Source organism: Coccidioides immitis (assembly GCF_000149335.2).
Source record: "Coccidioides immitis RS genomic scaffold supercont3.6, whole genome shotgun sequence".
Taxonomy (NCBI): domain Eukaryota; kingdom Fungi; phylum Ascomycota; class Eurotiomycetes; order Onygenales; family Onygenaceae; genus Coccidioides; species Coccidioides immitis.
The window spans coordinates 1,044,443-1,066,495 of NW_004504312.1; the positions used below are offsets into that span (position 1 = coordinate 1,044,443).

Sequence of the window (22,053 nt, forward strand, 5' to 3'; positions counted from 1 at the left end):
TCGATCTTACTCATCCAGACCACGGGATTACAGATGGACACGTCGCAAACGATGGCTGGTTACCCGCACATGACTGCATTCAAGACCAAGAGGTCTGAGAGTCAACGCCCATCACCAAAAAAAAAAAAAAAAAAAAAAAAAAAAAAAGGAGGAATCGTAGACCCTTAGGTCCAAAGAGGATGTCTTCCCGTGGCTAGGGCACGAGAGCTGCTGTAATGCGATCGAGTTGTCTTCCAATCTGGCACTGGGGTTGGAGGGACAAGAAGCAACCACTGTCAGCTTTCAACCCCCAGTGTCGGGAAGAATTTCCAAATCGTGGGTTGGACCCGGGAAGCAGTATAACTCTACAACGCTCATACACCAGCTTTGACGATTTCAAGACATTCGGCAATCGGTGGCTTAGATGCAAACGAAGGATGTGCAGGGACACTTGCGGCGACCTTATTAGCTGACAGAGCCGCTCGGCAAGATCGGTATCTTTTACAGATATTAACTGGCTGCCGATAAAGACAGCGTGCAAGGATTCAAGTCCCGGGAAAAAGAGTTACGACAAGTGTATTTTCCGAGTGGACAGTTTCACTCTAGCAACCTTTTTTTTCCTTGACTTGGATCGCATTGTGGAATACCTCTGGGCAAAGCCCTCTCCGTTACATGTCGAGTGGCAGTTTGAATTCCAATACTAGCACAGTCGCTTGTGCAATTGGTCTTGCTTATCAAATATGATCCATGGGTCGAGCCAAGAAACTCGTTGATCCGCTGTGCTGGAAAGTGCGGTCACTTTCGCCATAAAGCAGCATGTATGAGCAAGGGAGATGTTTCTTTTTGGGGAAAGGCTGGAGTGCTCCATTAACCAACTTGTCTTTCGGCAAAGCTGGCAACATCCGATTATAACCGAGAGAGCTACAAATGCCCACAGCATGGGGTCTGGTGTGGAGGGATATGATTCGTCGCTACAGTCGTTTATGATCATGATTGATATCATCTCTCCGAATACCTTTTAGTTACTCAGGATTGTCTCCAGCCTACTCGCAGCCCAGGTAGCTGTCGCTAACCCCTCGTCCAAGGTTAGACTCGGCTTTCAACCGATCTGGAAGTGGTCATGAATCAAAGTCCCCGAAATCCATCATATGACATGGAGAGAGGAAGTATCCAAAATACTTCCCATCAAATCGATAGTGCCAAACAAAGAATCCGGACAGATCGTTAATTCCACCAGAAACTAACGCTGATTCCAGCTTGTAGGCTACGTACGTAATGCCACCAGCCGACGGGAATGTACAAACACTCCCCCTCCCGGAGGACGGTCTCAACGTACTTTGCTTCCGCAAATCCGGGCCAGAGCGAATCCCAAGTCTCTGCTTCAGCGGGAGAAAGCTCAATGGCCGCGATATCCACTTTCGAGGTATTGGACATGTCGATCGCTTGATCCCCGGAGGAAGCTGGCCATTGATCTCGATCACTCTGCTGCGATTCACCATACATCTCCTTTGATTTTGACGAGCCATTGACAATTTCCATCCCGCGAGGGTAAATCTGCGAGGCGGGAGTGTGAGGGGAGTAGAGGCGTATGTATTTCGCCCCAACGACCTGTACCAGAATATTATGATATGGATCGTGGTGGAGCGGAGATATAGTCCATGCTGGTCCGATCCAAGTATTGATTATCGGATCGGTTTGTTCACTGTCTTCCTCGTTATCATCTTCATGTCGAACGGTGGACTCCCTATGAGGGTTGAGCCGCGTGGCCTTTTTATCAATAGCCTCCCTTTTCTGCAATTTCTTCTCGTAGACGGGTGTGCCCCGTTCAGGGCCAGGAGGCTCAGCATAGCAGTAGTCTGGAACGGAAATATCTTTTCTCAAGGCAGGGATCTGCGCGAGCAGGTCATGTTGTGCCAGATATCCAGTCTGATCTTCGGTGGATTCTTGACTGGTTAGCTCCCCGTTCTCCGAAGTGTCTAGAGTCTCCTTTCCCTCCTCCCTGCGGATGTAATCCTTTACGAATTTTCCAAACGGAATAATACGCTGTCCCCAACCCTCATCCGTGTAGGACCGACCAATCTCAACAGGAACCAATCTTCGGCCGCCAAAAGTCCTCTGAGACCAGTATTCACTGGACGACCAGGGCCGATCCGAAAGTGCGGGCCAATGGCTCACCGCATCATTAATAACAATGGGGGAGCGGTGATTCCACATATGCTCTGTGAATTCCTCGAACGACAGAGCGGAGACACGCGGAACGGAACAAGTCAGGGTCGGACTTGCAACAGAATCAGACGGAAACAAGGGCGGCTCCGCCCCCAGCTTTCTACGTTTAGCTTGCGGTTCGTCAGACGCACGAAATATAGACGACGTATAGGATTCAAAGGCCATTTCTTCAGGACCTGTAGCCTCTTGCATGGATGATATTAGATTTTCGATGCACGACTCACGGCCCGGAGCGCCGGTCATTATAAGTGCCTTGTCCAGAATATGGATGACGGAATATAGCCAAGGAGCCGAAGGATGTATCTTATCACCAACTTCTTTCTTCGCACGGAGCTCTTCTGTGTTTTTCTTGTCAAGCCGGCACTCGTCGTTCTCAGTGCTGAGGCAGGCTTTTTCAACATTGTGGTTCCCCAACTGAGCCTGTATCATATAGCAGGCCTTCACAACACTTGCATCTGTGAAAAGTCTTCTCCAGCAATCTTTCACATCCTTGAACGGGAAAACACGGAGGTTCTTATCGGCAAGTGATAGTGCTTCGTCGGGGTGATCCTTCAGCAGGGCGCTAAGTTTGCAATTGTCATTGTAGCATTCGGTAATAGGGTCATCATCAGATATACATTGGACGGCAGAGAGAACCTTACTAACAACAGAATGTAACTGGTGCATTGAATCAGAGGATAACCGAAGGACCAGGGTGAGATTGTCTGGAGTGCTCCGTCTTCATGAAGCTTTATCCATGATATCCGCTGCCACCGGGCCGATAAAGCGCCGCCAACAAGATCACGTGGTTTTTATTAACTAATCAGCAGATCCCGACGAAGGACAATATGGAGGACGGAAATGACCTTCTGCTTGCTGTTGGTTGATACCATCAGGCTTTTCTATCCTAAATCAATAACGACCGGCATAGCTATCCGAGAAACTACCATGATACCATAAAATGAAGATACCACCTTTATTCCCAAACCCCAGACAATGACACGAAAACACAATGCAACACCTTGTCTTGAACCGCAAGCCCGTAACACATAAGGGAGACAAAAAAAGGAAGAATGATTGATCGGAAACCTTGAGCCGATTCGCATCAGTCTATCACATATCAATACCCATGATTAAATGTTGTAGAAGGAAAAAAAAAGAATTCTTTTCACTGAAAAACATAACAAAACTGAGGCAATGTAAATGAGGGTATCAAAGCAAAGGTCAAAGACTTACAGTGACAACAAAAAAACATTGAGCATGATTAGCAATATTTTATTACAAAAGTAATGTGAAATGTTTTGGAACGTGAATAAACGAAGCCTCAAAGGAAAAGGAAAGAAAATGGCAAGGGCATAAAAAACGATCACTGGTCATCATTAGGGTCAAGGGCTAGGATATCATCAGTGTCAGACGATTCATTGAAGAAGTCGTATCGTCCGCTCGAGGATGGGGGTATAAAGAGTAGTTCCTCCTGTGATTCGACTGGTTCAATAACATGTACGCCAGCCTCGTAATCTTCGATCGGAATCTTTTCGGATAACTGAGGTTGGTCTGGCTCGTCGTCCTCGATCCAAAAGCTTTCAATCGCACCAATCAAACATATCGCTCCACAAACCCACCAGGACAGTATCGAATAGCCCGATTCCAGCCCTCGAGAGTGTAAGAATCCGGTGAAAGTTGGCCCAAGGCATCTGCTTAGACTTGCTACTGATGCTCCCACTCCATTAATCGAGCCCAGGACACTCTTGGAGGCAGCTGCATCCGCAAGAAGCATCGAATTCGAAGGAAATGCAATTACATGCAGCGTGATCTTGCTGATCAAAGCCATATAGACAGCGGGGATTTGCATCGCAGAAGGCAAAAGGACCAAGTATGGAACGAGGAGATAAAGCGGTGGCCAAATACACATGACAAGTCGATATGTCTTGAGTGTTCCGAGTACGCGGACAATGAACGGGAAGAACCACAGCTGGGCGATCATCGCGTACACGCCTTGAACAGCCATCATAAACCCTATCACCTTTGTCGAGAGCCCCAGTCCACCTTGGAACTTGAAGGGCGGATCCACGGTCGCATTAGAAATTGGCGAGCTTAGAAATATGGGCATCAACTGATCAAAAGAAACGCTGTGGCTACGTAACTGTTAGCGCTATTATTTTTGGAGATAACATTCTGGATGTTGAAAACATACTAAGCAAGAATGCCATATCCCAGAATGATATAAATGACTCGAGGTGTAAATATTTTGAGAATCGATTTATTCTGCTTTCCAAAGCAGTTATCCGATTTCGTCGCTTTCGAGGAACTGGTGCCGGGACGACTTTCGGTACCTTCGTATCCGAAAGATGACCCATCAAGTAAGAAATGTGTAGAGTCCCTAGACCGCCCGTCCGTTTCGTCCGCTGCTATATCCTTCCCATCTCTAATTTTTCTCATCAACCACTCGCCTGCTTCGAGACCTCTGTCGCGTTGGTGCTTTTTCTCTCCGTGAGTCTCTTCAAGGAAAAGAATACCTATGGTGATTCCAACCACCAATATGGCAACGCACACTAAATTTGGTAGCAAGAACGGATATTGCGCAAAAATGGAGTTACCCGAGAAGAGAGCAGGATAGTTCTGGCATGGCTGTGCCAATGCTCCTCCCAAGGCCGGTCCAATGATCGAGCCAAGACACCAGACAAATGGCATGATGGAATACGCTCGAGCCTGATGCTCCTTCTCCGTAACGAGTTCAGCGACGGTGGTTTGTAAAACGCCGATGTTGCCGTTTAGGAGTCCTCCAAGAGCTCGAGCAAGAAGGGCAACCGGCAAGGAAGAGGCAAGTCCAAATAGTAGCATGCTTATCGCAGTACCTACAAGCCCCATCAGCAGCACTGGTTTCCTGCCCAGGGCGTCACTCATCCGGCCCCAGAAAACACCGGCGCAAAACTCCGCAAATGTAAATGCCGACGTCACTGCACCTGCGTACAGAGCAATTTTACGATTGTCCTCGGTGACATGGAACGAAGAAACCATGTGATAAACATAAGGAAAAATTGACATGAACGCGATGGGCTCACAAATTCGACATAGCCCTGCACTAGGTCAGTCCAAAACTGGAGTAAAGAATAACCCTGTAATCAAACGCGGTTTGCGTTGAAAACATGCCCAAGGGGTTGTCGCTTACCCAGAATGAAGAGTTGCCGGGAGGGAAAAGTTGACTTTCCATGCTGCCGGCCTTGATGCTTGAAGGGAAGTGGTCGAGGCATGCTTCTTAAAGCCATGTCCTTTGACCAAGCTTCGTCAGGTGCGGCGAGATCAATACTATGGAGTGTGATGCTGGCAGCACTTGGTGCTTAAGAAGTGCGGCGGATGGAAGGATAACTCATGAGAAGAAAAAGAAAAAAAGAAAGAAAAAAAAAGGCCAGTAGCAACTGAATATATTGTCATCTGCCCATGGAAGGTAGCATCTAGCGTGGAGAGGATAAAGAGAAAAATATGCGTGTCTCGGAAGCTTGCTGAAGGCAAACCAGGCCCATCAACAAGCAAGCAAGGAAGCTGTTTCTCTTGCGTTTGGAAAGGGCGATATTAGTACCACGTTTAGAGCTTTCTTGACTGGGAAGAGCTCGAAGGTTGGAGTACCGACTCCGTGCATTAAGGGGATAAAGAATTGGATCACAGAATGTATAAGTCAAAGTTGGGACGCGAAGATCCCAAGTCAAGACAGCGATGAGCTAGGATTTAGAGAAGCACATGGCAACCTTTTAAAGCTTCCCAGAGAGCTGGGACAGGGCCACAGTCTGATGAAACGGTCCACCAATAGCAAGGATTGAGCTCCAAACTCAGCGCAGCTCGGAGATGGGGCGGGCATATTATAGGGTGTGTGGGGAATAAGGGAGCAGCGGAATCGAAAAGAACGGGCCACGATTGGAAGCAATCAGTCGGCAGTGGGAATCGACGCAGCAGACCGCAGCCAGCGGCTTCCTATCCACGATGGGCTTATCACGTCATTAGCCAGGTGATTACACGCATGTATCTGTAAATCAGCCTGATGCGCTAAGGCATCAGAAACCTGGCGTGGCCACTCGATTGTTGAGCGGACAAGAATAGAAAACGACTGCTCGAATTCTCGGGTTTGCTGCCCGGAAGCAAAAAGGGAACAGCTGCTGCTTCAAGAAATACAGTAATAATTGTGCGCCGTCTCCACCAAACCTGGACCCATGACCGCAGAGATGGTGGAGCCGGGGAAGAGGGAACGGTTTCTTCTTTTCGAAACCAGAAGGACAACCGCTATGTGGCGTTCCTAAGGGGAACGGTCGATCCAGACTGAAAGAGACGCCTGAATTAGTGAAGGGTTATTGGAGTGGGTAATCCCAACTTAATTGCGACGGTATTAGATCCTGGAACGATTTCAGGAAGCCAAAAGGAAAACAGGACCAATCGCTGCAGGAGCGGTTTAGGTGTCGCTAGAGTTCCTAGTGGTTGGTTGACGGCTGCGACTTGGATTCTTGAACTTTGCTTGCCTTTTCTGGGATGAGAGGCGTAAGGCATCAAAAAAGAGCGTTTTCACCGCGTAAGTGTGGGAGAGTTACAGACCAATATCGGGTGGGTCTGTGTTTTTGTCATCCTTTCATCGGATGATATGGGACGCTGGCCGAGCACATCCTGGCACAAACAAACTATTCAACGATGCTAACAAGGATCAGAGAACGAAAAGAATATTAGGGCAGTCGATCGCCTTTGGAGGCAGGCTAATGGAAAAAGCAAACATAGCGACGCAGGCATTATGCGAACAATGTCAGACAGCATTATTATCGGTCAATCAATAGGAGGTGGGAATTGGAGCGAGAAACGCGGAACGAGGGAGAGAGGAGGCTATGACGGGACAGAGGACTGGACTCCGTCCCATTCTGCGGAAAAAGCCTATGCACGAATGGGTTCTCTCTTTTTGGCTGCCGCCAAGGACGCTCTGCCACCAAGCACGACGTAAGTACTCAGCTGAATACATATGCAGCTCCGTGTACGGAGTAACGTCTCTGTACATACTTTATCGGGAGAGAACTTTAGAACGGATGCATGAATTACATGCAGATATGGGAGGACACACGAAGTACGTCGTCCACTCAAGAGAGGTACGATGGATGAATAGTACTACTGTACGCACGGTAAGTTCCGATGAGACATGCAAGGCTTACAGATGGATGCAAGGCGCTTCATATCCAAATTTGACGCAATCTAGCAAGGACTTCTTCAAAAGAGCGAGAGACCCTGGAAGAGGGGTACTTTGGATCCGAGAGGGGAACGTGTCGCAGGGGGCTGAGAAGCCTTGCGTCACGACTTGAGAGCCGTCACCTTGTCAAGCTGAAGAGGATGTGCTGCGGGTGAGGTTAACGCAAGTAGACGTTCTCGGAGATCAGGACTCTACAGACTTAAATGGAAGAAGGAAGGGGAAAAAAAGACAAAGAGAGACAAAAGCGCAAGTGTCTCAACCTGATGTTGAGTCGAGCCTCGAGGTTAATCCAAGGTACAGTACCGACAGCTTGGGCAGAGTTCGCCAGCAGCGTGGATCTTGGTCGCTTGGATCAAGCGTGTTGACAAGCCCACTAGTAATTTATCTTCACTGGACTGGTTCGTTCTGTAATCCCACCAGGAAAGTGTATTTTAATACCGCCAACCAATCCGGCAAGGGATGAGCTCGGATATCCGTTTGTCAACGACGCGTGAGTGATGGGATGTATCTCCAGAAAGGGGTACTACGTCGAGGGAGGAAAAGTTAACTCGAAGATAAAGCCCCTTAATCCCGCCGGGGCGTCAAAACTCTGTTGAGGCCAAAACCAAGCTAAGTCTCGAGTCACGAAGACGGACGCCTTGATTCCGCAGCCTGGCTCATCAGGCTCAATGTCGTGACTTCAAATTCTGCACTTCAATGCCGCAGCCAGGTGTCCTTGAGGACCCTTCTTTTTTTTTCTTTTTGGGGAAACACAAAAACACCTGGCAAACCTGGTGCTCGGTTGTGAACCCAAAGGAAAGGTACCTGCGGAGTATCCAATACGAAGTCACGCTCATGCATCAGGGGGTGGCTGGGTCTAAGATTCGCCGGTGGGCTCCGTGGGTGCTGATTGGCCCTGGGGGGGGAACAGCGGAGAGGGTGATGTCATAGGCTCCGGGTACAGAGCAGTCGAAGTAGCATCATCTTCCAACGTCTCCTCCGTCGTTCACCTTCCGCGTGAGGATGGCTCTGAGATAGTACAAAATACACAGTTAAGTGTTTCAGAGTTCCGCATTTGCCTTTGCCATACGAGAAAAGTCTGCACATAATATGAGATTGACTCGTGAAGAACTTCCTCCAAGAATTCTGGGGTTCCAACTTAATTTACGATACGACCAATCCCAGCGCACCCTCTGTTGCCTCCCTCTTTTGCTAATGAGCCGCGGAAATTCCTTCATGGATATTTCACAAATCAAGCTTTTCGAGATGTTGTTCTCAGAGGAGTCTTCAATTTCTTGAGAAGCAACGTGGTTGGACGGGAGGGATAAAGTTCCAGCCAGGAAAGTCGGTGAGAAATGCTTCTCATTCACGGAAAATGCAAAGAATTCAAAAAGGAATGATGAGCTAGTAACTGCTCTGTACGGGGTATCATCCTAAATAACAGTGTGTAATGATATGATAATCGTCGATCTGGACCAAGGGCTAAACAGTGAACATTACAGCTGGAAATCAGTGAAAACGTGAAGACACACAGATGGTTTATCAAGCAGAGTCTCCGTACTGTCGCTATCCGGTCGGGAAAAGAAGCCGACATTCCGTACAGGGAGGCAGTGGAGTTGCAATAACTCTCTGGCATCGGGTGTGACTCTGCTGCCGAAAGGTGTTTTAACACAAGACCCGAGCATAAACAGAATCTGATGAATCACAGACGAAAGAAAAATTTCTTTTTTTTCCTGCCCTTGAGGACCAAAAATTATCCACTAAAAAAGAATGTTCTGAGAACAAATTCTCCTGACTTTTTGGATAACCCACATGCTGTTGCTGACTGGGGTGGATGCTGCCTGAGAACCCAATCATCTCTTTTTTTTCCCTCCCTGCTTGTGTCAGCTTAAAGCCTTGTTTATTGCGCGAAGCGCGAATCACCAAAGCATCACCAAAGTTTGTATTCATGACTGATATCAGGGGTGCAGGATCTTCTTGTGCATGGTCAGGAATGCTTACCCGGCAACACAAGGCCAATTTACAATGAGATCTGAATATCTGCTACTGTGGCTCATCATGTTCAGCCATTACACAGTGAAGAACTAATGCAAGGGTTGCTACAGGTAATAATTTAGCCTCAGCTCTGGTTTTAGCAGACTGTGTTTTTAATGCCCAAATGGAGTAACTCGCCGATCTCCTTGTCGTTGGACAAGATTATCCTGATAGATGCCGGAAATCCTTGATGATGCCGCTGTCATGCTCATTCAAAAACCCAGGAAACTGGTACAATTTTCAAACACGCGCCTGTAAGCGACCTGGGCTCGGCAGAGATCGGACTCATTGGACAGCTGGTCGCGTTCAATGCCACTTGCAACCCGCTGCTGCATCAAATGACGTACAGGGCCGTCAGCGGAAACGATTGGGTCATTACCAATCTGGGAATTGATGCGCATGAGTGTGCTCGAAAAATGGAGACAAGGCGCCAGCAATTCCTGCAGGTGCCTTTTTCTGGCTGGTCACGAGCCTGGTGGGCAGATCTCGGCTCTTTTTTTTTTTTTTTTTTTTTTTTTTTTTTTTTTTTTTTTGAAAGCCTGACAATCATTGTCGACACATGGGAGGCAGACTTTTCGTGGCGCGACTGTTCCACAAATCCAAACACTCGCCAGCCGATCAGGATCCTGCGCTACCGCATGGATCGGCTGACCATTTGTTGGGACATCGACGAGCGGACAGAATTCGGCACATATGTATAGATCCAAGGTCAGAGAGACGGGACATATAATCCAATGCTTTCCCACTCAGATGCCCAATGTATGTACTGTAAGCATGTACTAGTGACTGCACATACTTAATCCCAGCCAGAGATTTGGAAAAAAGAATCAAGGCAAAGCTGGAATCGATTGGCTGCCCGCAGGTTCAATAACTATGCCGTGGACAACGTATTTTCAGGTATGGCAATTAGCGTTTCACCAGGAGCTTCGAGGGAGCCTCCGTCCAGTCGACAGACGCAACCAAAAGCCGTTGAATGTTTCAGTAATTATTTTTTGCCGGACTTGCGTGGGGAGGACAATGCGTACGGTCGTTTTCAATATTTGAAACTAGCCTGACGCTTGGCTGGGGGACAACTGATTGGCCCGAGCACCGTCTCGCGGAAACATTGCTCTTGCAGAGAACTATTGCGGACTCCGTACTCCGTAGACAAACTAACAACTCATCGCGCGCGCTGCCGAAAGTGACCGCGAGGCCGTGCTCCTATCCACATAGAAGGTATGGAAGACACGGATGACCGAGCATAGGCGGGAATCAGCACCAAGTGGCCGCCCATTTTGGACGAACCGCGGGGGAGAAGACATGATGTCGTTTCTGCCCAATTAATATTTTGCCGCAGTCTTAACACAGAAGATGCCTGTTTCCTGTCGGGACGGATTGGAATTGTCGGACAAACATATCTCCAGCTAGTTTACCGACCTCCTCCCGCCGGCAGGGGGCCTGGGGCCCGGCCCACGTCCTCCGTGGTTGATGTCAGGTTGACTTTAGAGTTATTTTAGCGCTAACTGGCAACTCTGGGTCGGGTTCTCGGGGCGAGGATCCACGGGCCACTGGGCCACCGGGCCAGCCTGCCCCACGCGACAACCAGCCAGTAGCAGCGAGTCCGTCATGTGGTTTTTAACTCTGCTTTAGGCCTAAAGCGGTTAATATAGTTACGGCCTTTCGCTGGCGTTACCAGCTCATCATTACATGTAACTCTGGGATACGTGTGTTCTCTACTCACCTCTGCTAGCGGGATGCTGCGGAGAGATCAAAAAGCAAGAGACCCTATTCCTTCAATGCTTCTGGGTTGGGTCAATGCCTTACTTACTTGCTGCCATACATCGTGTACCATATTTGTTCTTGAGATGCGGCGGAATCCTCGATCCTTGTCCCGGGGTCGCCCGAACCCAGATTCGAGGTTCGAGACCGAGCAAGCTGATCGACGAGACAAAACGCACTGAATTTGATGTAGCCCAATGAGCGAAGCGGGAAGCGGTAGGTCCGCGATCCTCCGTCCGTATCATGCCTGGTTGCCCATTCCTCCGTCTCCAATTCCTTGATTCCTGGCAGTCCATATGCGAAGGGACTCAAACGGCTTTCACCTCCCTGGCAGCGCTGGCTCGTCCAAACGGCCCAGCCTCGACAGCCTGGGGGGGGGGGGAACAATGCTGCACATCTTGCATGCATAGCCGTTTTTGCATGCATAGTTGCTGTGCCGCAAGTTTTACGAACACCATGCATATCCCCCACTCGCTGGCCCGGAAGTACAGTACAACTCGTCAGCGCCCTGCAAAGTGTTCGACCTCCGTCACTCACATCTCGACATGTCCTGCATGTAAAGTGGCCGAGATTTGCATACTCTGCGGTAAGATCGATTCCCTGTCCTTGTCAAACACCACCGACTCTGTCCCATTGGTTCGTTTGTCCTTCCAAAACCTCCGAGCTTGCATGCTTGCGGCCACCTGAGTGACTGTGACCTTGAGAACAGTTTGGCGCGTTCGTGCCTAACGAGCGATTTCCGGCCAACGGTTCCTCTATCTCAGGACTCGCCAGCCCGAGGGACAGAGCAACTTATTTCCAGAGCACGGGCCCTGCTCTGCACGACAGCCTCTGATGAATCGGCGAATCAGGCTGAGGTGTTTGACAGTGAGCATTGACATTCTTATCCGGGTCCGGCCAAAATTACGATGCTCCTGACGTTACACAACGCAGCGGCTGAAAGTGCTGCCAATTGGCAACGCGATACAGACGAGTGAGATAAATCTTCCGCGGATCTGTGGAACCCACTCGTCCTCCGCGGCTAGGTTACGGGCCTCCGATTCTCTTGATGTTCGATCTCTTTCGACAGCTAGTTTCCCGAAACTATTTTTGTATCGGAAAGGCTGCAGCGCCGAAACGACGGGTTCCCTATTCCGTCCAGCCACGCCAGAGATCAATCCTTGAAGGCTTACTGCATTCGATCTGGTTTGAGCCTGAGCCTGACGTTCAAAGTTACCCTGCGCGTCAGTCGAATGGTTCAGCTTCGACAGTTCTGCCAGATGGTTTGACATCATCCTGCAGACTGGACTTCCAATAGCCGCGCTTCCAAATCCCTTTCCCCGCGCAAGATATGTAAGAGGTCAGATGATACATAGGCATTTCCCCCATCGGCTCCGCGTTTTGATGGGCAACCAAAGAGGGACGTTCGCGCTTGGAACCTAGACTGTTGATGCCTGATCATAGGCAACGAGTAACGTCCGAAGCAGCCCTGAGCGGGCACCATTTGAATAAGGAAAAGAAATTTATTTACAATCGAGGTTAAACAGCATATGGAGTCATTGACTCCATATTCTTCTGGCCATCAACATAGCACATCCCGGCACCTTTGAGATGCTGCAGTGTTATCCGGCTAACCATGTTTGTCAGTTGCTTACCTTGCGATTGCAGCCTTGAACATCGAGGAATTTGGAATATGAATGGTAAATCAAGAACAGGCCACCATCTTTTTCCTCAATGCATTGAAATTGGAGGAACATCAGTGGATGTTTTCTGATGTAGCTAGGGCTCTAGTTGCGTCGTCCGCGGAGAAAGCTGGGGCGGTGCCGAGCCGTAGTTTGTTCTAGATGGTAATTAGCACCTGGCTGTTGGATCAGTAGTTAACTCCTTTCTTTTCGCCGTTTTCAACTAATCGAATCTTAACGGCAAAACATAATCTCCCAAATTCAAGACTAAGTCCCAGCGACACTTGATAATCCGAACCAGATTCTGACCATGGTGCCATTTGTATTTGGAGGAAACGGCTTCGGCCATTTATCACGGATTGAGAGCCAACAAAATTCGTAGGCCATCATTCTCAAACTGGGCTTCAGATTCTATAGCACAGTGGACGAAGGATCATACGCAAGTTAAAAAAACTCAATTGATCGCTAGAAAAAGCTGCTGCAGCGAGGCTGGGGTGCTCAATAACAATAACAATGAGTGGTTCAACAACTGGTTCATAACGGAAGGTTTGGTAGGCTCGGTGTTTTTATATTCCGCTCCGCCGTATTCTTGAGGTCAAAAATTTTGGGTTTGACGCGGTGCTGGAGGAAAGATGGGAAAGGAACAGCAGCAGATACACAGAAGGGCTGCGTACACTGCGTCTATAGCTAAAGAGAATGAAGTCCATGGCAAGCACAACGTTAATGCCGTTCCTTTACCCTTGTTTATTCCACGGCCCATCGAAAAATACTGCGGCCGCTGTCTTGAAAGCCCGAAAAGCTTTCAGTCCTTTGCTGAAACAAAAGCAGTTCACCCGAAGTTCTTCTTTTTCGCCGGACTCCCACATCCACGAAAATCCGATAGCATCAGACCGTCTTAATCCCTCGCCGTCCGATTATGGCCGGTTTATCTTTCAGGATCGATGCACCCTCAGGCTTCACACTGGCTCTGGCGGGAATGGGTGCGTCTCGTTTCTCCGGGAGAAATATATCTCGGAAGGGCCCGCCAACGGTGGAGATGGAGGAACTGGAGGAAGTGTATACATTCAAGCCATTGATGGACATACTAGTCTTCACAAGCTTGCAAGAAGGGGAGTAATAAGGGCTGGCCGTGGACGAAATGGGAAAGGGAAGCTTCAGGGGGGGCAGCGTGGAAATGACGTGCTTCTACAGGTTCCTGTTGGGACCGTCGTCCGCGAAATTGGGCGCCACGACCCAATGGCAGAAAAAGAGTTCGAATTACGCCTGCTCAAGGGACGAATGCGAGAGGAAGACGCATTGCGTGTTGCATCTTCGAAACGGGAACAGTGGGTCCTTTATCCAGGTGCAAAGGCATCTGATTACTTGACGATGGAATTTCCAATCTTACCCCCTCCACGACGGCCGAGCATTGCGGCAATGGAGCCGCCAGCGCCCATAAATCTTGATCTTTCCCAACACATGGATAAACCAATGTTGCTGGTAGCCGGCGCAGTCGGTGGTCGTGGGAATCCTCATTTTGTTTCAAAGGAAAACCCGCGACCGGCATTCGCCACAAAGGGTGAAGGTGGGATGGCGGTTGAACTGGAGCTGGAGCTAAAGCTACTTGCTGATGTTGGCCTGGTCGGCTTGCCGAATGCTGGGAAGAGCACTCTGCTTCGATCAATCACCAATAGTCGCGCGAGGATAGGGAATTGGGCTTTTACTACTCTGTCGCCGAATATTGGAACCGTTGTCCTGGATGATCTTACGGGACGTCCCCTCACCCACTCCAAACCGGGAGGCAAACAGCGTTCTCGCTTTACCATTGCTGATATACCCGGGTTGGTTGAAAACGCTCATCTTGATAAAGGCCTGGGTCTCGGCTTCCTCCGACACATTGAACGCGCAGGAATCATTGCTTTTGTGGTAGACTTGAGCGCTGGTGATGCCGTAAAAGCACTCAAGGGTTTATGGCGGGAGCTCGATGAATATCAGCTTCTTCGAGAAAAACAGCTGAACATGCATACGGGAAACAGGTACCGAAATCTCGGGAACGAACCACGAGTTATTGATGCGTACTCGGATGACTTTGAAATAGATTTCCCATCTTCTCTCCAAATACACCGAAGGGATCTCCCGGAGCTTGAGTTTCAACCCGTTTATACAAAGCCCTGGTTCGTTGTCGGCACAAAAGCTGACCTACCGAAAACCCAGGAAAATTTCTCTGCTCTTCGCACTTACCTCTCTGATGTTGAGAAAGGTGTAGCTGACCACCCTTCTCGTCGACAAAACGCGTGGCGAAAACGTATATATTCTATTCCCGTGAGCGCTATAAATGCTGGAGGTGTAACTGCTATTCCGCACACTGTCGTTCGATTGCTAGATGAGAATTAAACGACGATAGAGGCGCGATTTTTTGTTTGCAACCTTTTTATGTTTACTGCCCGTTAGCTATTCCCGCAGATAGTACTCCGTACCCATCTACGTACATACATACATTCCCTCTCTTGCCGTGTAACATGGAGCGTTTATGCCAAAAGGCACTGGAACATTTTTGAAAATAGATAAAAATCGTAAGATGTCATCTAATTACACCTCAGCATTCGGCCATCTGCTCAATGATAGCAACTGAATTTGTTTTGTGAGAGATTATCGAAGTACGAAGTAGAGATTTTTTTCGTGATCCGTCCCAAGATCCGCAGCCGCAAATCAGAGTCGATCTGGCGGACGGGTGCGGAGAAGGCAACGAAAGGCGATGACCGGATCCTTGTCACTGCCAGCACTTTTCCGTTCCACTGTTCTTCCTAGGCCTTGCGAAATCGTCAACAGGCCCATCCGCTGATGACTTGTAAAAATAAGTCGCTCCATCCTCCTCCACGTTCGCATCTCTAGAGAACGGTGCAATCCTACCGAGGACCCAAGCAGCCCGGTTGCGCCTTTAGCTTTACAGACACCCCGGCCCGTTGCGAGGCTGCGAAATTCAAGTGATCAATTGGCTGGACCAGAGGCCTAACATATTCCAGAGCAGCTCACAGGTAAATCCGGCTACATTCTCATAAGAAACCCAACTGGAAGCCGACGGAAAGCCCATGTTCTTCTTGGTTTCACCCATTTATCGGTCGATATTACAGAAGCGAGCGGCCCTGAGTCCGTTCTCACGGGCGAAATAGCTGCGTGACGAGCAAAGCAGTAAAGTTTCGTATCTCGAGTAGCCGATGGTGGTCTCAGTTCTATGACGATCTACAATTGTGACCTCACCAGACCGCGAGATCCAAGATAACTACTCCGTAAAGGAATGGTTTTGTTCGACGCTTTTACAGAGTACATTCATGAGCCATTTGCGAGTGGCATGGTGATGCCGATCTTAAGATATGCTGAACACCGCGAGGACCCAGTTGTCCACGTCTCCGACGCGCATCCACAGTGGCACAAAGCGACCTTATCCCTCTGACGAGACAGATGTCGCCCGTCCATGCCAAAAAGCCTTTTCTCACATTGATCGCCCAACTCAAACTTCCCCCGTGGACTCATCACCTGTAAAAGAGCAAAAGAAAGCTCCCCGAAACGCCTCAGACATATTCCCTTCGTTTCGCAGCGTAACTGCATGTCATCGCTGCCGCTCTCGCAAAAATCGATGCGATCAACGTCTCCCGCGTTGCCACCAATGTGAGAAGGCGGGGGTTCCTTGTGTCGGATTTGATCCGATAACGAAGCGTGAGATCCCAAGGAGCTATGTATATTTTCTTGAGTCGCGGGTAATATACCTGGAAAAAGTCTTGTCCGATAATGGAATTGAATTCTCACCTCCAGAGCCACATGAGGGGGAAGCGAGAAGCGACCCTGCAGAAGGCGGCGCTCTGAGCTCCGATTTTACGGCTGGCGGGGAGTCGCAGCCGCCCAAGCGATATGGGTCCTCGGACACTGAGGGTCCTGAGGTGGCAAAGTACGGGGCCGATGTTCAAATCAAAGACGAGGGAAGGCAAAATGAAAATCGCGATGATGCCGTGGATGCTAACGTGGCACAAGAAGATGCCACTAGTCGTGGGATAGATCGAAAGCGGCCGGCGCCGGATTCCAGCAAAGGATTGGACAGTTTAGTTTCAAAGATAGGCCTGGTACCGGTCCATGGCGCTTCCGATTCCAGATATCTCGGTTCCACATCTGGCATTTCGTTTGCTCGTGTGGTCTTTGCAGCGGTTAGAAGTTCAATTACGACCAGCACATCAGACCGTGGCACAGTGCGCCCAAGCTCACGGCGGGCGTCCACAGGTCAAGGAAATGCACCAAGCTCAATGAGAGATTCTTTCTTTGGCTTGCAGGTTAGACCATCCATGAACCGTGCGCCGTTTCCCGATCGTGCAATCGCACGGCGTCTTGTGGATCTCTATTTTGAGTACGCGAACCCACAAGCTCCAATCCTCCACAGAGGCGAGTTCATGGAATTGTTCGAACGTGTATATGCAACGGACGAGGAAAATCGCTCGCCGGGCGACCTTTACGCCTTAAATATTGTCTGCGCAATTGGAGCCGGAATTATCTTTGAAGTCAAAAGAGATATAACGTCTTCAGAGCATGGGGACCGGAGAGAATATGACCCATCTTATTCGCTACATCCTGGGAAACCGAGTGTACCATCTAGTAATCAATCTCAGCCAGAAGAATACCATGCATCTGCGATTGTGCATCTCGAAGCGTCTTTCAGTTCGTCCTCTACTGCCGATGGATTCGTTGGCGGTCTCGAGGAGCTCCAGGCCGTATTATTATTAGCTAGCTTTGCGCTCCTTAGGCCCGTTGCACCGGGGCTATGGTATATAGTAGGAGTGGCAATGCGACTGGCAATTGACCTGGGATTACACCATGAAGATGGCACCGGGCTTGATTTCGTTGATGAAAGCATAACGGGCCGCAAGGTGACCGGGAGAGAAACCGCAAAAGGCGGGAATGGCGAAGGCTCCAAAGAGAAGCCCGGAATCCATGCACGAGAGCGTGGAAGGCGGGAATGGGTACGAGACCTACGTCGCCGTTTGTGGTGGAGTGTATACTCCTTTGATCGTCTCGTCAGTACATGTGTTGGAAGACCGTTTGGAATATCGGATGAGGTTATCACGACGGAATTTCCTTCCCTCCTTGACGACAAATATATTACTAGAGGAGGCTTTCTCACGCCTCCTTCTGGGGAAACTCCCAGTTATAAACACGTGTCATATCATTATTTTAAACTGCGTCTGCTGCAGTCGGAAATCCAACAAGTGCTCCAGTATCAGCAGGCAAGAATTGCACGAAAGTCAGGCACAGATCGCAGCAGTGACTCTATGCGGATGGACGTTCCGTCACCTTTTCTCCAGAAGTTTGATTCTTTTCGCTCGTGGCGACGGGATGTCCACAGCAGACTCGATGCCTGGATTCAGTCTTCACCTACTCAACGAAATATCGGGGTTCAATTTTCCATCGAATTCTTGGAGCTAAACTACTGGCAGGCTCTTACCATGCTCTATAGGCAGAGTCTAGTGGTCCCTGCACGGTTGGCGGCGGATCTGGGTCAGACAGGGCATGCTATGAGCCCAACACTTACGAATATGGAAGATGAGGACCAAGATGACATATACCTTAAAGTTGCTGAAGCAGGAAAGATGACGCTTAGGTTATATCGTCAGCTGCATCGTGTCAGGCTAGTTAACTATACCTACCTTGCAACCCACCATCTTTTCATGGCCGGTAAATATTTCCTCTGCTTCCTGGATCATCTCAGCACTACTAACAAGATAGGTATCTCATTCCTATGTGCAATATGGCATTCACCTGTTGTTCGAAGCCATCTTGTGAGTATAAGTCTCCAGCCCAATATTTGGAAAAATTTATTGACTGGCGTAAGGCCCTTGATGACGTCGATTTTACCGTCCTAGGAGCGACTTCTGTCCTGGAAGACTTGATGGGAAAATGCCCCCCTGCTGAAGCATGTCGAGATGCCTTTGAAATGATGAGCAAGGCAACTGTTCAGGTGTGTTTATCCACAACTGGATTTGGCTCGTCATCTGGCACGAACGGGACTCGACCAGCCTTGCCAGGGAAAGCCCGTCAGGATGATAGACCATTGCTTCAGGCTCCTGGTGGCCAAAACTCAAATCCTCTCTCATCTTTAAATATTCATCCTGCGTCCTCATCATCAGAAATAGTCTTGGATGGAAGAATGCGCCCCGGATATCAGCCGGATAGTAACCAGAGCCGACAAGCTCCCCTTAACCGTACACCCGCCTTAAATCACATGGGTCCATCGGATTTTCCGGGCAATTACCCTATGGGCCAATCGAGTTCTCCCATTGCAGCTGGAAATTCATTCATCAACGCGCAGCAATCTATTTACAACACTGCTTCCTCTTCTCCCCATTCTCTTCAGCAACAGCCCGGTTTCGGCAACCCTTTCCTAACGCAATCTCCTCAGCAAGCCTCTACCGCCGCTTCTCATACGAGTCTCCCGTCATGTCCTGAGCAGAGCCTACTTTATCATCCTGAATTTGATTTTCTCAATTGTGCTCCGCGCGCGGACCATGAGCAACTTTATAGTGCCTCAACGGGGCAAGAGACTGACACGTTCTCATTACCATCACCGTTTCCAAATAGTGATGACCCGCCTGATACGGCTGTTGATCTTGGCTTCGGAATGACGCTTGGGTTGCAACACGATTGGAGTAATGGCTCTGGATACCCCTTTTTTGGAGACTTCTTTTTCGGCAATGGCACTGGGGGAAGTTAGGCGTTGCATTGAATGCGGAATGACGCCTGCATGGACACTTGGGTTTTCTAAATTTCCTTGAGCATCGCCGAGGGTTTTTTAGGGCCTAATACGTATTCTGAACAATAATTGGGCTAAGTGGTAGATATCAATAAATGGGTACATATATACCAATGGATCTACCGAATTGATTAACGCCTCAATGCTTTTAAAAATTGGATATTAGAGCGGTCGTTGGTTTCTTCGACTCGTTCTGCCTTTCAACTATCAGGTGCTTGTTGTAACCAGAGTCAACGGGTTTAAGAAGTACATGCACCGAGATATTGCATTGACTGGTTTTGGTGCTTTGGTGGATTGCGGTCTCCTGGATTTCCTATTTGAATCAGCCCTGGAGTCTTGACGACCGGGTCCGGATGTCACTAATGGAAAAGAAAGTCGATATATGAAATATAGTCAGTCATCTCTTAGCAGAGTAACTGAGGCATCAGACTAGCTTCAAGATCTTTTGGTCTTCTGGCGATTTGTGCCTTGTTCCTTCTAGATGAACTCGACAACAACATATATAATTGGCATACGGAAAAATATGGAAAGAGGCGTTCGGCATCGTCGTAATTATTCCTCACTCTTGAATTTTCAATGAGCCCTTTTAGAGAAAATATATTATTTTCCAGTCGAAGTTGAGTTTGTTTGGTTGGGGTAGAGATGCGGCGGCGCGTTAAACACCAGGGAAATTCTGATCAGCCAATATTTATCATGGCGGCTGCTTAGAAACACGAAACTCGGGTGGAAGGAGGCGTCAGAAGACAGAAGAAAATGCTATATGTAACGAGGAAAAAATTGCAAAAAGTTCACATTGAAATCCCCGCGTGTCAGGGCAGTTCAATGCTATGAAAACCCCCGGTGGGATTTTACGCCGTCGAAATTCGTTCGCTCGCTCGAGGGTTCGAACCCGGGAAGGCCTCGTGGTGAGCGCCACCAGCCTCCGGATGCTGGATTGACCCGACTGCACCACCAGACCTTCCCTGCGAAAGAAACGGACCTGACTGCCCGTTATAAGTTTAAATTTAGTTGCTTTGTTTGCATCGACTTCATGATTTTCATTTTCCTCGCTTCCCTCCTCTTGTGGTGCCCATGGCTTCATTTTTCTTCTTCCCTCTCACCCTCCTTCGTCTGCATCCTCCTCCCCCCGGGCCTTGTCTCCTACCAGATCCCTTACCCTTTCCCATCAAAGTTAGTTGTCTGACTCACCAAGGCATATACAACAATTATCAAAGCATATCACATACCAAATTCTATTTCAGCTTCAGTAGCCATCTTTTCCTTTCTCCATTCGTTTTAGGCCTGTAGCTCGCAACTTGATTCCGATTCAACAATTCTGGCCTGATATGTACCTTGCTAACTCAGTTGTCATTAGGTATGGCCTCTCTGATACACACTCTCAGGATTGCCGCAAAGGTGGGATAGCTCTCAGTCCACCCCTCCTTTCAGCGCGGGTTTCCATTTGGATGCGAGTTCGTCGTTCGAATTAGGACAACGTAGAGTAGCTGAGAGTAGGGCGGCCCGGCGGATCGAAAGTTCAGGGTTGAAAGCGCTTTCGATACCACCCAGCAAGGACTGACTACCCCGAATATATATTTATATAACTGATTGCACATGAGCATCACCTCTCAGCCAGCGGTGATTTGGCATAAATTTCTAACACGTCAGACTTTTCAATTAGCTCAAGAGGTGCTCGATCATCCCCCTGCCGCACAAAAGCTGGCGATGCCGGAACCAAATCATAGTAAGTATTTGCATAAGGCAAGCCCAGCCAACTGGCCATAAGAATATAAAGAAGCTCAAAACTTTGTTTCAGGCAACGTGGTTATGCGGAGAATCAAATTGGAGAAACACGGTTGGCTTGCCCAGCCAGCTCCGCTATCCCAACGGCAATGTCGCTTGATTTTGACTAAGAACGCAGTAGAAAGGCTCTGACAACTTGATGTTCTCTATGTCCTTTCTAGTATCTCTTATTATAATACCGATTGGCCACCCGGATGCTTCACATGAAAGTGGAAACAGAAAATAAGCATATGCGCGGGAAAGAAGCAAGGTTAGATTCACGGTTTTTCGTCACCCGTAACCCAGTACAAGGGAGGTCCCCTGCGAGAGCAGAGTGGAAAACGATAGTGAGTATTGCATAGGATACACTGAAGGGCATACGGTCAACATGGCCTAAGTGGTGGAGTTGGATATCAGGAAGGCGGCCTGGAGCCGGGGAAGGATCTGTGTGATTGGAGCGTAGTTCACAAGAAGCTCACAGCTGCAAGATCGAGGAAATAAAAACATGATGTGTGAAGGGTGCACCCTGTACATCAAGAGAGGCCATTCTACAGGCGACAGATCCCGGCGTTGGTGAAAAGTGCATCAATGCGGGAGAAGCGAAAGAAAGCCTTTCAAGTGCGGTCATCATTACCGTATATGGTTAGTCAACCAGCCAAGAAGCGGGCGGCTAAGTGATTGGTGACATAATCAGG

At 48.9% G+C, this 22,053-nt stretch overlaps 10 protein-coding genes across 10 annotated transcripts; 5 read left to right on the forward strand and 5 right to left on the reverse strand.

The window, feature by feature from the left end:
- Positions 1 to 51: 51 nt before the first annotated feature.
- Positions 52 to 683, forward strand: CIMG_13700 (uncharacterized protein; the record flags this gene model as incomplete). Its single annotated transcript, XM_004446280.1, has 3 exons — positions 52 to 92; positions 169 to 319; positions 456 to 683. 3 exons carry the CDS (start codon positions 52 to 54, stop codon positions 681 to 683), a joined length of 420 nt encoding a protein of 139 aa, XP_004446337.1.
- A 520-nt stretch (positions 684 to 1,203) lies between these two features.
- Positions 1,204 to 2,871, reverse strand: CIMG_03329 (JmjC domain-containing protein; the record flags this gene model as incomplete). The annotated part of the gene is made up of 2 exons (XM_001243887.2): positions 1,204 to 2,381; positions 2,430 to 2,871. The coding sequence occupies 2 exons, from the start codon at positions 2,869 to 2,871 to the stop codon at positions 1,204 to 1,206; spliced, it is 1,620 nt and encodes a 539-aa protein (XP_001243888.2).
- Positions 2,872 to 3,550: 679 nt separating this feature from the next.
- On the reverse strand, positions 3,551 to 5,435 carry CIMG_03330 (MFS multidrug transporter; the record flags this gene model as incomplete). The annotated part of the gene is made up of 3 exons (XM_001243888.2): positions 3,551 to 4,319; positions 4,379 to 5,261; positions 5,354 to 5,435. The coding sequence occupies 3 exons, from the start codon at positions 5,433 to 5,435 to the stop codon at positions 3,551 to 3,553; spliced, it is 1,734 nt and encodes a 577-aa protein (XP_001243889.2).
- Positions 5,436 to 6,961: 1,526 nt separating this feature from the next.
- On the forward strand, positions 6,962 to 7,508 carry CIMG_11098 (uncharacterized protein; the record flags this gene model as incomplete). Its single annotated transcript, XM_012358236.1, has 2 exons — positions 6,962 to 7,152; positions 7,364 to 7,508. The coding sequence occupies 2 exons, from the start codon at positions 6,962 to 6,964 to the stop codon at positions 7,506 to 7,508; spliced, it is 336 nt and encodes a 111-aa protein (XP_012213659.1).
- A 928-nt stretch (positions 7,509 to 8,436) lies between these two features.
- CIMG_13701 (uncharacterized protein) lies at positions 8,437 to 9,060 on the reverse strand (the record flags this gene model as incomplete). The annotated part of the gene is made up of 2 exons (XM_004446281.1): positions 8,437 to 8,808; positions 8,977 to 9,060. The coding sequence occupies 2 exons, from the start codon at positions 9,058 to 9,060 to the stop codon at positions 8,437 to 8,439; spliced, it is 456 nt and encodes a 151-aa protein (XP_004446338.1).
- A 687-nt stretch (positions 9,061 to 9,747) lies between these two features.
- Positions 9,748 to 10,852, forward strand: CIMG_03331 (uncharacterized protein; the record flags this gene model as incomplete). The annotated part of the gene is made up of 1 exon (XM_001243889.2): positions 9,748 to 10,852. The coding sequence occupies one exon, from the start codon at positions 9,748 to 9,750 to the stop codon at positions 10,108 to 10,110; it is 363 nt and encodes a 120-aa protein (XP_001243890.2). The 3' UTR covers positions 10,111 to 10,852.
- A 1,235-nt stretch (positions 10,853 to 12,087) lies between these two features.
- Positions 12,088 to 12,438, reverse strand: CIMG_03332 (uncharacterized protein; the record flags this gene model as incomplete). The annotated part of the gene is made up of 1 exon (XM_001243890.2): positions 12,088 to 12,438. One exon carries the CDS (start codon positions 12,436 to 12,438, stop codon positions 12,088 to 12,090), a length of 351 nt encoding a protein of 116 aa, XP_001243891.2.
- A 1,056-nt stretch (positions 12,439 to 13,494) lies between these two features.
- CIMG_03333 (obg family GTPase CgtA) lies at positions 13,495 to 15,346 on the forward strand. Its single transcript, XM_001243891.2, has one exon. The coding sequence runs from the start codon at positions 13,525 to 13,527 to the stop codon at positions 15,199 to 15,201; it is 1,677 nt and encodes a 558-aa protein (XP_001243892.2). The 5' UTR covers positions 13,495 to 13,524; the 3' UTR covers positions 15,202 to 15,346.
- Positions 15,347 to 15,577: 231 nt separating this feature from the next.
- Positions 15,578 to 15,919, reverse strand: CIMG_03334 (uncharacterized protein; the record flags this gene model as incomplete). The annotated part of the gene is made up of 2 exons (XM_001243892.2): positions 15,578 to 15,743; positions 15,822 to 15,919. 2 exons carry the CDS (start codon positions 15,917 to 15,919, stop codon positions 15,578 to 15,580), a joined length of 264 nt encoding a protein of 87 aa, XP_001243893.2.
- Positions 15,920 to 16,178: 259 nt separating this feature from the next.
- On the forward strand, positions 16,179 to 19,558 carry CIMG_03335 (purine utilization positive regulator; the record flags this gene model as incomplete). The annotated part of the gene is made up of 3 exons (XM_001243893.2): positions 16,179 to 18,522; positions 18,574 to 18,626; positions 18,680 to 19,558. 3 exons carry the CDS (start codon positions 16,179 to 16,181, stop codon positions 19,556 to 19,558), a joined length of 3,276 nt encoding a protein of 1,091 aa, XP_001243894.2.
- Between the last annotated feature and the right edge of the window lie 2,495 nt (positions 19,559 to 22,053).

Bases quoted from the DNA above. Each gene is read 5' to 3' on its own strand.
- CIMG_03333 (XM_001243891.2), top strand. From the start codon at position 13,525: ATGAAGTCCATGGCAAGCACAACGTTAATGCCGTTCCTTTACCCTTGT.